At 34.5% G+C, this 16,570-nt stretch overlaps 1 protein-coding gene across 1 annotated transcript in view; it reads left to right on the forward strand.

The window, feature by feature from the left end:
- Positions 1 to 3,084, forward strand: part of CIB2 (calcium and integrin binding family member 2) — a 49,441-nt gene extending 46,357 nt beyond the window's left edge. Inside the window, exon 6 of the mRNA XM_085303693.1 lies at positions 2,741 to 3,084. Coding sequence (XP_085159819.1) covers positions 2,741 to 2,762 — 22 coding nt within the window. The 3' untranslated portion in view covers positions 2,763 to 3,084. The remainder of the gene's footprint in view (positions 1 to 2,740) is intronic.
- Positions 3,085 to 16,570: the final 13,486 nt, after the last annotated feature.

A 16,570-nucleotide genomic window follows, 5' to 3' on the forward strand; every position in this document is an offset into this window, starting at 1 on the left:
TACAAGGATACCTAATGAGTATCTTCTGATTTCATTCAGGAAAGAAATTGCATGTGATTCACACATTATAAACACTGTTCCATTGCTAGTTGTCGTGATGTTGAACTGAGATTATTGGCTATAGAAAGAGACATTTCAACACAGTCTCTTTAACTTATCTTCTTTCATTCTGCAAAGATGCTCAGGAGTTCTTCTGAAAACTGATGACAGTAATAAGTCATACAGTTTACCTGTACCATAGTGCAAACAGAAAAAGGATAGACAGGGTATCAGGTAGTATTTAGTTTGATATTTAGTGAGAGAAACAAGTTTATGTGCCTCATTTGACTTGGTCGGGAACCCAAAATGTTGTTCCATAGCAAAAACGCAACTGGGAAGCATATGATGCTGCTGTATGCCCAATAAATAAACCAGTTTCACTCGAACTATTCCAGCATCGAACCCCTGAGGTAACATTTTCAGAGAATAGGAATTTCCCTAAAATGTTTTTGAGAGATGATTTGCTCTGCAGTTCCCTAGTAACTATAAATGCCTTATCCAACCATGGAGTTTAACCGTCTTGGAGAATGAGACCTGAGATCATTCAGAATTTCAAATGTAAGTGGTTTGTCTGTATTCTACCCATTGTGATACAAACTAAAAAAGGAGTAACTATTCTTCTTGCTTATGTTATTATTAAAGAAGGATTTAAGGCTCAATATTTTATCCATTCCCGGTGTCTAGGTTTAGCTCGGTATAAATAGTGAAGCCATTTACCAATTTGTAATCTGAATTAGTCAGACTAGATCTTTGTTTGAGACCCTCTCTCCTATGCTAAATAGTTTTTTTTTTTTGTTTACTGTTGTCAGTATCTCATTATTATGTGAAATAAATTCTTTTATATGAAAGAAATATTAATAGTCTTAGAATAACTCTGAATTTGTGTATTTATACCAATGATCAGGATTTGGTCTTACACATGAAAAGATTCTAGACACAATATTTTTTCTTGTTGGCATACTAATGAAATCTTCCTTTTTGCAAGGAAGCATTCTGACTTAACCAGCCTTACCACCCATGTATATATATGGATATACATCTCAATGTGCAATCAGAATTGAAGTCCTTTTAATTATAATTTCTAATTCACAGTCCAATAGTTTGCACCTAGGGACTGTATGTTGGAGGAACACTTGGAACTCAATTTTGATAAAGTTTAAAGACACTCTGAAAAATGAAGTTATGAAAACTCTGATCTAAATCACTGCTTTTTTTTTTTTTTTTTTTTTTGGTGAAAGTACGGACATGATACTTTACTGCTAAAATACCAGAAGGTCACCTTAGCTGTTTTTATGGTGGTTTCATCATCCTATGTCCGCTCATCATTATTACAAGAGGCAAGGAAATGATAAGACTACTGGTGAATGGATCCATTTCTTCTTGCAGCACCAGTGTCTTTGATTGAATGGTTACTGTAAGATCTTCGATTAAAAATTGTTACAATAAAGTCAAATTTCCAATATACTGACATTTTTTTTTAATACTATAGTGCACTTCTTTCAATGTAACTTCACTGTTTTTCAAACGCTGACATTTGGAGCATTGCTTGAGCAGGGGAATTTTCTGTGGAGGATGTCAGAGGAAAGCCTTACGAGATTATTCCATCGCAATTGCTGTAGTTGTTAGTCTACATGAAGTCTCAGTTTAGGAGTACACTCACTGGTTCTGTTCATGCTCTGCCTATATCTGACCAGAAGAGCCTTACTGCCAGAAACCAGGACATATGGCTAGAGCAAGTGCTGGCCTTAATCACTGGAGTTTTCTTGAAGTTTTATCAAGTAAATATTGTATTATCAGTGTTCAGACTGTCCTAGTCACAACCAACCAGTGATCTGTCAAAATGGTAATAAGTTCCAGATGAAATAGCAAATYCCTGAACTCTGCCATCAAACTCTCCATCTTGGGTACAGGCCTGAGGATTAACTTTTGTATCCTTTTCAAYGGGACCTGCCTATGCCTTGATATTAGGAATCCTTGCATTTGGAGTAGTTTACAGTCTTCCAAATGTAATTTCATGTGAAGTTAACTTTATATGAAGAATTGTTGTTCTGATGTGCTCTGAAACTAGAACAAGGAACCCTCTACTGCATGAATTTTGCAGGTTGAATGGCATGGCTGGATTTCAAAAGTAATTGAGTAGTTCTTATTATCAAATTAGCAATAATTTATTAATAAATCTTTACCAAAACCCTACTGTGATTTTCAGTTAAAAATGTCTTCTCTTCTGACAGATCATAACCTTTCTAATAAATCCACAATTTAAAGTATTAGGTCTGCTTCTGTTAAGTAAAAACTTTCAAAATCCACAATTTAAAGTATTAGGTCTGCTTCTGTTAAGTAAAAACTTTCAAAATGAGAAATATATTTTCAAAATAGCCACTGTTCATCTTATATCATTCTAATATTGATTCATTCTTTGATACTTGAACTTACTAATTCATTCTGCAGGAAGACTGGTTGTACTTCCTGCAATAAAGTTTTAACAGATTTAGGAATGCATGTCATCTTGAAATACTTCAGTGTAAGTGAAAATATGCTTCAGATTTCTTCACCTTTTTCCGAAACATTATTACTGGGATAAAGGACAATATAGAACAGAATTTCAGATTCATTACCCAGCACCTTCCTTTATGTACTGTAAGGAAAATATTCTGCATCATGATGAATGTGTTTATCTCTTAATTTCTTTTTTCCGTTACAGTACTTTCCACATAAGAATCTGAAGATGTTTCTGTGAACCAGTGTTGCCAGAAATGACTTGCCAGTCTGGTCTTTCTGAATCTCAGGCACTTTGGGGGCTGCTGTCCTCTATTATGGCTTCTTAGAACTCAGCAAAAAGTACTGAAATAATTCTGGTCCACCAGGAGTCAGAAGCATCATTTGAGCTGCGAGACATTTGGAACAGTGACATTTTTATCTCCACTGCTGGCCAAGCAGTCTGGCAAGGATGATTGGTTCTTGGGTTGTGGGTTTTTTTTAACAGACAGAACCAGAATATTATTAAAGGTATTTACACATAGTTTTTATATTTATGAATATTTAATACTGCTCCTAAAAGCAAAAAAAAAAAAAAAAAAAAAAAAGAAAGAAAAGAAAAGAAAAAGAAAGAAAAAAGAAAAGAAAAGAAAAAAAGAAAAGAAAAGAAAAGAAAGAAGATTGACAGAAAGGTTAACTTTGGTGACTTTTTCCAATAGAATTTGAAAGAAAGCAAGGGCCTTAAATAATGAGATGCCTCTATCACTGTGTTATATAGCTGGGGATCTTGCATGGATATATCTTAGGTGAAAGAACTGCTGTCAAGATCAAGTTCCCAGTGTTGAAGACAACCACATCCCAGGTTTCCCTTTCAGTCACCAAAATGGCAGTTGCTGGGTTTGGTGCTTACCTTCAACGGACATGTTATGGACTGTCACATCCTTGCAAAACTTGAAGTATTTGCCTTTTGTGTATGATTTGCATACATGATTCATTTCTTCCCAAGAAACTTTAAAATGTTTCCTTATGCTCAAAGGAGATCTTGCCTTTTTCTCGTACTCTGGGCTAATAATGTTATATGAAAGAATTTGATTGTCTATAACCCATGAAGAAATTCAAGAAGCACAGCACTACTACTAAGGACATAAAAAAGACCTTTTCTTTCTAAACCAGCTATGCAATCTTTCCCATAAAATGCATGAATGGAGCTCTGTATTTTACTTCTCTTTCCAGCTGGAAATCAGCTATGTCTTTTTGTTTTTAATTCCGGTATTGAGTAGGTACTGGGACCTGAAGACAATCATACATATGTTACTGTTCTAACAGTCAATAGAAGGGCTCTGTCACTTACATGGCTTCTGTATCAGTCATCACAATTAAAACTTTTGATGGATTTTATCTTGCTCTGAGAATTTTTGTGCTAAGCTTGTGTTAATTTCCTTTGTAGTCATTATTCTAGTTACTGTGGTGTTAAATCTTTCAAAGGCTGAAACATGTTATTCTTACTGAAATACTTGTTAAAGTAGAGAAATGAATTTTTTTAATAATTTCTATAAAGATTATGATGTTTATTTACTCTGGACCTCTGAAGTATGGTAAGCTTGCAGTGTAGCTTGCTGTTCAGATCTACAGAGGATGCATCAAGAAGAAATATTTGTGCAGGAATAGAGTTTTACATGAAGAGAGTCAATGAAAATTTTGTATATTCAAGGTATAAAAGATGGGTTATTCCCTAAGATAACATAATGAAAACGAAACTTATATGTTGGAAATAACATTTATTTCTAAAATGTTTTGTAATTGTCAAAGTGATGATATTTTTTGTCAGTGATACATTTACAGTATTTTAATTCTTCCTCTTATGATTTCTATTTGGTTAATGGAATTAGTATTTTCTCTATTTTCTTTATTTGCCCAAGTTAAAGCTAACATAAGCCAATCTTGATGTCAGTTTTGAATGAGTGAGAAGAAATTCAAGCCTCAATAGTTTTTCATTTCAATCAGGTTAAGTTAGATCTATTGATTAATTCAAGCTGTTTGGAAGACATAGGCGTTAAGAGAGAATGTGTTAAAAATATTTTCTGACTTTTCAGTGAATAATCTGGTATTTTTTTATTTCTTTGAAGACACAAATTCAATCTTGAAACCCTACTGAGAAATGTCTTCCTGTCACTATTAATGCATGGTAAAATACCAAGTTGCRAGATTCTGTATCAGATTATTCAAACAAAAAGGATCTGGTGCGGATCTCATAGGTCAATTCCCTTCGCCAGTGTTCTTTTTCTGTATTTTGAAGTTTATGTTGACTAAAATTCGTTCTTCTCTTCCTGACATTGTGTGCCATTCCACAGTTAGGTCATCATYCCTGCTGAGAGCAAGACCTCGGTTGCCTTGGAATATATCCTGTGCRTCTCCTTAGGTCCTCCCTGACCTCCTCCTCCTGTCACAGAAACAGTGAAGAGGTGCTTGGGCTTTTGCAATCTGGTGATTAATCCTGGAGAGATACAAAAAAGAAAATCCTGCGTAGGAGTATTCTTATCCCCAATTACAGGATAACTCTCGCAGAATACTGCAGATACAAGTTTACGCAGTTATCCTAACTCTTATTTCTTCGGCTTATTGTTCATCTCCTCTAATGAAAACCTTAGCAATATAGTATCTGTTGGAGTTTGGGAGAGATACATACTCAAAATGCATCCAGCACAAATTAATCCTGCTTAGTAGTATGCAAGTTATTACACTGTATGAGGGCAAAAATTAAGGGGTAGATTTCCAAATAAGCTTTATATTTGCAGTTTGTTAGCTGTATGTGGTTGGATTTCTTACTACTGAAACTTCTGTTATGGCAGGTGTTCAGTGAATTGAGTGCTGTAGGATGTCTTCTGAATTTAAATAATATTATGAGGTAAAACAACAGCCAGCTGTCTGTTTCTGCTATAAGAATATTGGCAGGATCTTGTTAATTCACTAATGTTTCTTTAATCAGGCTTACTTATTGGAAGGGAACTCTCAGGCAATTTAAAGCTGAAACAGTAGAAGTGATTTAGATTTAAAAACTGTTTGACTTTGACCTTAAAAGCAAGAGTATAGGCATTTGTTATCGCAAGAAGTTATCTTAAATGTAATTGAACATTTCTATATTTGCCATCAAAAAGGGACATAGAAAAAGAAAAATTATTGTCTAAAGCTTCTAGTAAAATAGCTAAGTGAGTGTGTACTGTCTCTAACTTACAGAAACTCTTAAGTATTTTAGAGGCAAAAAGGAACTGGTATAAGCAAATAAAACAGTGTCAAAAAGTAAGTAATAACCAAGTTGTTTATAAATGCATTTTCATTTAACATTCTTTTAAGGAAATACCATAACACAGGATTCACAACARCAGCCTGCAGGCCAAAATCTGATCTTCATTATTTCCTTATTTATCTTCAGTAACTCTGCTGACTTAAGTGGAATTAGCTCGTGTATCTGTAATTGGATCTGTGTGGGGGAACACTGTTGTTCTTTGCTGCAGTTGTTTGTTCTTTCTCYTGCCATTTTAATGCAATCTTAAAATGCTGAATATTCAGTGTTAGTTGAAGCAGCAAACAATCACTTGTGATTTATAACAACCACATAGCAATGTTTTCCTCTGGGCTAATTTTTGTCTCATTATATGTGTTTTATATATTTTTATAGATATATATGTATATGTATATATATACACATACACACACACACACGCACACATATATATACAAAAAAATCCTTTTGTATATATATGGTGCCACCATCACAAGGTGGCACCATAACATCATTTCATGTGCCGACTTCATTTTCCCGGAAATACATGATGCAACATGTACCATGTGATGCCACACACAAAAAGATGGAAACTGTTATTTAAAACAGTTCTGATTAAAAAGAGCAGATAATTTCCTTTTTGATCAAATTAATGAAATTAAATATTACAATGGACAAAACTAGATGTTTTTGAAATAGGTGCATGAAAACTCAATGATTTTATGGAATAATTTGTTTACATTAAATTTTTTTCTTAATACACATGCTATATGAGTTGTGACCCAGTAAATGAGGATTTTTCTGCTTTGTAATACTTCAGATTCTCTCTCATGCAGATATTCTGTTTTTTTCTTACAAGTTTTTCTTGTGTAACATTGTTCATCTCAGTAATATCTGAGAGTAAACATCAGATAGAATTACAAGCATATTAATTCATAAAACGAAAAAAATCAACCTGCTATTATATCAGATATTATCTGATATAGATTATTTACTATATAGACAGTAAATACTATCTGCTCAATTTTACTGTCTTTCCAGATCATTAGGTATTCTGATATTTTTTGTCATGTCTTCTCTGGAATTATGGTGGCCACAACTGCTCCAGATAATGGCAAACTGATGATTTATGGAATATTTTCTTCCTTTTCTATCTTATTGTTTATGAATTATGCTATCTTACTTGCCTTAAAACACTGACACATACTAAGCTTCATAGGTGATCCATGTTATCCAAATCTTTTTGTTGCATTGGTATGAATGACGAAGTACAAGTATGGGTAAGTCAGCTTATTATTTTAGGTATGTGTTATCTGATGCATGGGAGATTATCTGCTGTAATGTTTTCTATTAACCAGTTTTCTGTTTAATTGCTCTGAAACATCTCAGTTTATGATGACCCATCTATTTCCTCTTCAGTGAGGCTTAAGCACTCATTTAATGTTCAATATATGTTGAATGCACTATTCTAAATAGAAATCTTTCACTGAATTAAGGTCAAACTGATGGAAGGCCACATAYGTGACATTATCTCCCTTTAGTAAGATGAGTCTCTTCCAGTATTTGCTGTTTTTTACTGACTACAGCAAACATCCAAACAAAATTCTAAAAAAAAAAAAAAAGTATTTTAAAAGTTAAGGAAATAGGAGTTTTGCTGCAGAAAATAAGAAAAACTTGTTTTAGAGATCTCAGTAGATTCAGATTATGTTCTGAGACAACAGAACAGTAAGCTAGAGATAGAGTTTTGGGTACCAATACAAATGTAGAATGGGAAATGTTATACTTGTCAGCACCAGAGAATCATAAGTCAATTTGGGTTGAAATAACAGCAGGATTAGAAAAAGCTTATAATATCATTGCACAATACACCTCAACTGGGACAGACAGTGGAATGAAATTTGATGAGGAAGGCATTAAAATATAATAAAATTACGATTGTTGATGTCCTTAGAAAGATGTTTGTTTGAGACAGAAGTGAAGGGCAGAGTGAACAGATGTTCTGCTTTTTTCTCTGTATCATTTTGCAGTTATGGGTGTCTTGCAGAGATGTTAATGACACAGAGTGACTATCAAATTCCCTGGTGGGGAAAAGGAAGAGACTGTTCCTGGTGGAATTAAGAGTTTTGCATTACACAGGAAAGTGCCTTTGTTGAACTGCAAGTTCTGCAGTTCTTGTCTCTGAAAGAACTTAAGCAGTCTGAGCTCCAAATGAAATTGCCTATAGCCCCTTTTCTTTAGACTATGTCTCATTTGCAAGACCAATGAAAAGCTACATCAGCTTCAAGTGCTTTGTTAAGTTACAGTATAGATTATTCTTTTTCCTCCTGTTTTCTCAGTTAAGATTTGTTCAGGTCCAAATACTTTAAACATAAGTCCATTCTTGTTATATCTGTTTTGCACATAGTTGCAGTATTGCCTGTGCTGATACACTGTTTAGCCAAAACAATGAAGATAAAATCCAGTTTTACAATCCAACTGTGGCCACCAAGGAATTAGATAGTTCATATATGCATATTTTTTGACACATAAACATGTTGGGATTGAACTGAGCTCTCTTTTGATGAAAATTGTATGAGGGGTTTGCATTACTCCATCATATAATTCATGTCTAGATGTTGTGTGTTTAGAGCTTTGATTGTTTCCAGGTGCGACTTTACAAAAAGCTTAATGGAAGGGCTTTACAGGCTTGCATAAGTCACTGTTTAGGTACGCTTTAGGTCAGGAGAATGGTACAGTAACATCATATTTATTCTAATCTTAGGCAAGGCATATGTGCACGATTCTCCAGTCTGCAGCTGGAACAGAAGAATCGCAGTAGATCTGTGACATAAGCCTCAAGATCCTGGTCATTAGTAAGWGGAAGGAGGAGATACAGGGACAAATTCTACATTGCTTACTGGAACGGATGGCCTTTAACTAATGCAAGTAATTAGTGATGAATCTATTAACTGGCAGATAAGCATATTTAAGGCAGGAATGTGTCACCAGTCTATTTTTATTTGGCTACTGTTAAATCCAACAGAGCACAGGAATTTCATTTATTATTCTTTATGTAGCACTTCTATGTCTTTCATTACAGAAGATGACTTGGCCATTTGGGCAGTACGATTTTTCTTTGTTGTTCTGAAATTAACTAAGTTCAAAGTTTAGGCTAAACTTGACAGGAGTTTCTGGCAGAGACTATCTATTTGATTGTGCAAGATTAACAAAGAGAGTAATGAAAATCCAGGACAATTAATAGCTGATAATAGTCTATGTGGAAAGAACAACTCTACTATGACTAAAAGGGCTTTATCACTATGAAATTTTGTATGTCTGCAAATAAGAAGCTAGTCTAAGTAAAATTTAACACTTGAATTTGTGAACTCATTAAAAAAAACATTTTTTTTTTAGTTGTAAACTTTTTGAGACACAAACCCGTGTGTATACAAAGTAAACTACACAAAGAAAAGAAGAACACCTTGAAAAATAACCCCTCTTGTTGGGTGCAGTTCTCAGGTGTTAATGTGGCAGAAAGGTTCTGGCTTTCCTGTATTGATAGGAAGAGCAAGGAGTTTGATGGCAAGTGTTGCAATGAGAAGCCTAATTCTTACATTAGTGTCTTAACAAGTTATGACAATAGTTATTGAAAATTTATTGTATACTGGAAGACGTTTGAATGATGGTAATTTTAAACTCGAATTAATTAAAAACACAATCTTATTATTTCTTTGTATTACCTGAATGAAAAAATACCTACCTGAAAGCCCCAAGTATGACTAACAAAGTTTCTTCTTAGACAGAGACTGGCAAATATCCACATGTAATAACAGCAGCCAACATATACACTCTTGATCTCATTAACATCAGTGAGAGAAGTTTTCCCATGCCAGAAGCTTTAGATGTTGATAGAGTTCCTTTCTAAATTTCTAAGTAACCTAAAAATACTGCTTACTATAATACTCTTCTGCATGCCTGTGCTAGTTATATCAAATATTTTTGGAAAAAAAATCTCGGTGCCYGTAATCTAAAGATTGAGTTGATCAGATTTGACAATCCCCATCAAGATTTCACAATTGGTGAAGGCTCATCAGTCAGAACTCAGTCCAAAGGGAAAGGGGAAAAGCTAAACCACATGTACGGTTCATCTTATACATGAACTTTAAAGTGCCTTTCAGAAATATACTCAGTGGAAAGACCGTGAGACAGAGTTTCTTCTAATTATTATTGGTAACGTGCTATGACTTAAAGGTGCAAAAAAAGTCTGGCTCCAAACATCCTTGTTCTTTTAGAAATGTCAGTAAAGCTCTGAATCTGCCTGGCCTGGATGCCTCTAAGAATAGCTTAAATCTGAAGTGCTCTGAAGAATAAGCTTGTGTTAGTATTTTGTCTATTTTATTGATAAGCTGCAGGTTTCAGAGGATCTTATCTGAGCCACTGTGGGTGAAATGCTTCACTGAATAGGTTCAAGAGAAGCAAGAGGAATTGAAAGTCTTCTACTATGCCATTGTCTTTCATAAGACTGTTTTGTATTTTTATATGAATATATGCAGTAACATAAAAGAACTATCACAGAGATGGGGACCTGTACGTAGGAAACTGTTTTTCTTTCTTCTAATGCTGGTGTTTTTAAAATGCACGATTAACTTTGCATGCATGTTATTGAATGCATGTTCATGAGCCTGGTGATACAAACCCTAACATGTACATTCTTTCCAGTTACGTGCACGTATAAGCTAAGGTTGTATGTGCCTGAAAATATAGGCCAAATTGTTTTAACTCTGCTACAGGGCTGTGGGCACAAGTGCAGGCTTCTCCTTTTTAACTGCAACTTTTCTCAAGTGAAACCAGTGTGTGGGGCAACCTGCCAGGAGCAAGACTCAGTGTTATGAACCTAATCTCAGCTTAGAGAATTCAACACAGATGGGGCTTGCTATCTGTTTACATAGACTAGCAAGCTATATAAAATGGTAACTGATTGTTGAAAGAGTGTTAAATGAAGCCTGGTCTTCAGCTAAAGCTCTGTGACAAAGCAGGTACCAGGTATGTGTATTTACTTGACAGGAAATGGTTCTCAGTTCAGTCCAAAAAAGTATTCGGCCTGATTCCWACTGTGGAAGGCAGATACAGCTTTTTAATAAACCTGTTGTCCAAGGTTTACAGACTACTCCCGACATAACCCTGGAGGCAGTATTGATAGTAAACTAACACTGATCATTATTAATCTAATTACTTTTTAAAATAATCTATTTGACTCAGWTCAATAGCACTTAAAAGTAAATTGATTTTTACCAGATTTTTTTCTTTCAGAAGGAAATTATATTCTGTTTAGGACGCTGTTCAGCTTTGACATTATGGCTTGGTAAGACTGTAAGAAGAAAAAGAATATTGGAATTTTAGTTAAAGTGGATGCTACAACTAATTTTAGTAGGACTTTGTGCAGGTATAAGATTCCGCTTGCAAAAAACGGCAGATTCAGAGAGAATGCCCTCAGCAGGAATATTTTGAAACTGAAAGACTGTGTTGCTCTATCTAAACAAATAGGTTAATAAATGCATGTATTCTCAGGAACAAATTGAGCTCCGGAAAATCCAGTAAGGCTCTTCATGTATTTTAAATTTTTATTCTGTTTTCTGGTGATTTTAGTGGCTATTTTTCTTTCAATGATAAGAACAAAAATTATAAGGAAATACAAATAAWTTCCCTATTGTAAGTTCACTATTCCCCAAAATAACAGCATTACTAACTTCACAGATCACACTTATTATACTGCTTTAAACTTCAGCTTTCTACAAGATTTGCTAGTAAAAGTTCCTAATGGGATGACTCAGTTGTACAAGGCTCATTTTCAATATTTTTCCATTTCCAGTTTTCTCCTATAGCTGAAATAATGGAATGCAAAGAGGGAAYCATTGGAGTCTGAAGAGCTTATTTCATATTTTGAGGTCTTTTCCTTCTTCCAAGAAATTCACAAAATTACATACTTAATGCAAAAGATCCAGCCTGAATTGCTTGGAGTTGCTTGTTTTTCTCCCTGTAATAGTTCTGTAGTAGCCAGATATCCTTGAGAGCCTGATCTGAAGAACAGGAAGACTCCCACTCAGGTCAGTATGCGGGCTTTGGATCCAGTCCTTAAATAATTTGTTTTATTCAACCATATGGAATGAATAAAACAACAAAGCCTGCAGATAATAAATTATTCTGTTTCTGAAGAACTATTGATAAGTGAGCACAGTCAGAGATGGAAAAACAGATTTGCTGCAAGTATTTTTATTGTCTCATTCCATACGAGATAATATGCAAAATGAAAGAAAATAGTCCAGATTCCTACAGTAGATGAGTTAGGGGGAATGTTTGATAACAGTGGCCAGGAGAAGTAAAGGAAACCTATGTAACAAAGTCTGTGTAATGGGCAACATTCTCCAACTTTGAGAAATTTTAATGAATTTGAAGTTTGTTGAAGTTTGTAAGTCAGGTTGTATTTGGGTAATACAGAAGTGAATACACAGCTTCCATTCCTGGGGGCAAGGATTTTTCAGGCTCTGCTGGAATCTAAGTGGCAGTCTGCAGTTTCAGCCAAGTTTCCTTTGACACACAAGGCACCTTGGCAAAAAAAAGTGAAAGCAGATCTGAGCATCAAGCCTTTTGCTATAAAATAAAATTTGGAAAGAATAATTTATAAACAGTTTGTGAAACTAAAATTTGACAGTTCTGCAGTGTTCTGCAGGATCACTTTATTGCAAGCATCTTTTCTATGACCAATTCAGGCTTAATTATGTTCACTTCTGAGCAAGAAATTAACCTTTGTTATTAAATTCTTCTTCTAATTCTCTGTGTAACTGTAATTTGAAGTGTAATATTTTAATAAGTCATCAAGGGAATTTTTGAATCATTATCTTTTTCAAAACCTCTGGACTGCAGGGCCTCCCTGCTGATCTGCATTCGTATATCCAACCAATAACCAGGCTGGAGTCGTGGTGAACAGAACGTTTTCTCTTATACAGTGAATTGGTTCCAGTGACCAGTACATACCACGCAGAGGGGCACTTTGGGATAGTGAAGAATCTGTGCATGCTTTGTGCACAGTCTTTATCTAGTTCCTTCTTCATAAATGAAGAGAATTCTTTCCACAATAAAGGTAAACTTTTTTCTTCATCCCAACTTCCCTGTTTAAGTGTGCAGTTAGCTAAACCATGCCAAGTTAAATGGTTATATTGTTGTTATATTGAGGCAGCCACCAGACTATTAAATTCTTTGAGCTGAAGATCCAGYACAATTCTCTTTGTGCTAAACAGCACTTTTACCTCTGATATATCCCATTGATTTCAATGAGCTTATTAAAACGTGAATGACAGTAAGGAAGAAACAGGATTTTGCCCTGAGACCACAGAAAATTGCAATAGACTGTGAATCCATAGCCATTTCAGTTCATCTTTGTCTTTAACATGTTTTGCTTGAGTTTTCTGGTTTTACTGATCAAAACCAAGAATGTTTTAGGTTTTACAAAGAACAGAGATGCCTGAGTTTCACTGTACTGTTTTTTTCCTGTAAAACTGTACACTGAACTCAACTATTATTGCCTCTCATTTGCTTTCTTGAGATGAGTACCTTTTGTACATGAGGAGGCTGCAGGCTTCCCTCTGCCCTAGACATTCTGAGCAAGCGTTTGATAAAATAAATTCTGGTAAGGCCAGAGTAAGTATTTTAAGTTGTATCTTCATATTTCAACTAAGCCTTCCTTAGGAATAAACTTGGAATTTCTTATATCCATTTGAAAACGGCAATGTTTCCTATGAAGATTCACTCATGAATCTCTCGTGTATTTAGAGTCAAGGACTGACGCAGTTCAGTAAGTTTGGCTTTGTCTTTCAGATTTGCCGGGAAATTTGGGGCTTATTCTGATTACACAGCTGTAGACATTAAGACCACTGTATTCAGTGGATTTTCATTGAAAGTACAGCTGTGTTCGAGAAGCAGATCAATTATTGAGGTATTTATGGTATATTCTAATTATTGCTTAATTTCTGCTTATTTTGCTTATCTTCATCAGAGAGCTGGCAGATCATATGATATTTCTACCGTTCTTCTACTGTATTAACCTTAAGAACTACAGTGAAAAGAAAATTTAAGGTGAACAGGGAAAATTAAGCCTATTACTTGAGAAAAGGCTAAAAAATCTTTACTTTCTTGGCTAAGTAAAACAAAACTGAAAGGGTTATGAATCATATGATAAAACCCAGGACTTGACTGAATGGCCTGAGTTTTAAAATCTACAAAAACTTCCTACCTTTCCCTCTGCTATTTACCTTATTTAAAATATAAAACAGTTAGAATTTTTGAATTGGCAGCTAATCTACTGATATTGAATCTAATCATTTACAAATAAATGCGACTCTTACTGAGTTTTAGGCCTTTGATTCTTACTAATCTCCATTTTATTTCCTGCTTCAAAGRGGAAAATGATTAAGTGTACACAGAAGAAAGAGTCAAGGACATTTCCCTTATCAACTTACTGACAAATTTTTTCTGCCCCTAAGTAGGACCTTCAATCACCTCTGCGACTGCTGAGGCAGCCAATTTCTAAAATCCTTTTCAGCTTAGAAAGTCATCATGGGGACAGGAGGAAAAGACAATTGTGGTGATAAATTTTAATCAAAATTTTCAGATGATTTCTTTGTCTTGAGTGGGATTTGCTTTCTATCTCATGCGATCCTTTTTTATTACTTCTTTTAATTGTAATATAGTGGTGATGGTGGCTGTATGCTTCTTGTTTCTCTTCTTGTTGTAATTAACTAATTTAGACCCCTGTCTAAAAAACATTTTGATGTTTTTTACTGGCTTAGAATAAAATTCTAAGGGGTTTTGCTGTTATCAGCTTTGATTTATAACCAGTGATCTATAATTTGACTGTTTTGCATATTTCAACTGGAAACTTAAGAGTGTAAAGAAAGTACTTGTTTAAAAACAGAAAATGTTGTAGTCAAGTGGTAATAACCACTAAGAAAGAGAGTGGAAGTTTTGTTTGATTGATCTTGAAACGAGCATTGTCAGTAAAAGTAAACAGAAGAGAACGAATTGAAGCATTTTTTGAATATTCCCACTACTTTGGGATCTGGAGAACACAAAAGCCTCTTCATCGTGTTTCTATCTTCAATCCAATTGAATTGCAAATGTGCAGAGTATTGTCTTTTTAAACAAAGCTTTTCCCAAATTCACAAGAAAATATGAAATATTTTGGTCAAAAATTTTGCTAGATTGTTATGAAATATGAACCCAAATTACTAAAAGAGCTTTTTTTATTTGCATGAGGCTTCAGAGGTCTTTGTTATCAAGATTTGTATTTTGTCCATTACAGAACAAGGGACAAGATGTACAATGTTCATTCAGAATCTTCCAAAGAACATAGGAGAGTGCCTAGACACTATGAGAAGGAGGAGTCTTTTCTTCATTACAAAGAAGTAGTTCTTTAAGTACTGTCATTTTGTCTGCTGTAAGGAGAGGTAAATCTGGTCTTACTTTTCAACTTGTATATTGCACATTAGAATTTCAATGTAAGGTGACTGAAAGGGAACCGGGAATGTGTGACAGAGTACTTCTAGCAATAATGTGCTAATGTGACTGGCAAAAGTTTGGTCACTGGCAGTTACGTCACTGGCAAAACTTTGCAAGTTCATAGAATTATTCTAACTTGTGCTTCCAGTATACATATACTATCACTAAAGATAGTGAAATTGACTGACACCTAAGTAGATTTTTTTTTTTTTTTTTTTTTTTACAAGTCATGCCTAGTAGTGGCTGAAGGGAGCTGCTGAGTCCCAGTGCTTGCTTTGGCATTCTGCCATTTGGAGATCTCTCTGACTGGTACAGTCTTTCTGTGATCACCTGCACTGGTTTCTATGCTACTAGCATTGTGCAGGGGTAGGTTACTCATTGTTTTCCACAAGTGGTTCTGTATGTGGTCTCGATAAAACTTTTTTCATCACTTGGTGCCTGATGGTAAGCTCAGAGCAAGAATGAGTGCCAAAAAAAAAAAAAAAAAAAAAAAAAATTAAAGCCCAGTGAAGAGTCACAAAAAATATGCTGCAGTATTTGCCAGCTATAAAAACTGTTAGTGAGGCTGAGTGTATTGAAGACAAAAAGCACCATTGGCAAAAATTTCTGATATTTGAATTCAAAACCAGTTACACCTTTTCAGAAAGCATTAGATTTGTTACACTCCTCCCGATAATACCAATTGGGAGTGCTTGGAGGATATGAATTCTAACAGGATCTAATGGGTAAAAGCAAAACATTTTTTTTTTTTTATTTCTCATGATCGGCAAATATGTGAAATAAAACCATTAAAGAATCTATAGAAGAAGGATAATACATTTTAAAAAGTATATATAATTTATTTCTCATTTAAATGATACATTTAGTTCTAAGCTGAGAAAAAGCATGAATGATTGTCTGTTTTCCAGACATCCAAATGAAGATTTCAAATAAATATCCAAGCAAAGTTCAAAGATCTTGATTCTTCTTTGATTCTCACAAGATTATTTTAGAATTGAACTCAGCTAGTTGAGTTTCGCTATGCAAAAAGGAAGATTATAATAAAACCAAAGATTTTACTTACAGTGAAAAGTACAGTACTGAAAAGGTTTAATATCTTTATAATAACCTGTTATCAATGTTTCACATTGCATATAAATACTACTTTAATGTAAACAAGTACCTAAGTATACCATTAGCATTTCCGTAATAATTTATACTCTAAGCCCGTCATCAGGATTTCTTTGTGTAGGTTCTGCACAAAGA

Source organism: Rhea americana, unplaced genomic scaffold, assembly GCF_003343005.1.
Source record: "Rhea americana isolate MKP2758 unplaced genomic scaffold, rheAme1 scaffold_2, whole genome shotgun sequence".
Taxonomy (NCBI): domain Eukaryota; kingdom Metazoa; phylum Chordata; class Aves; order Rheiformes; family Rheidae; genus Rhea; species Rhea americana.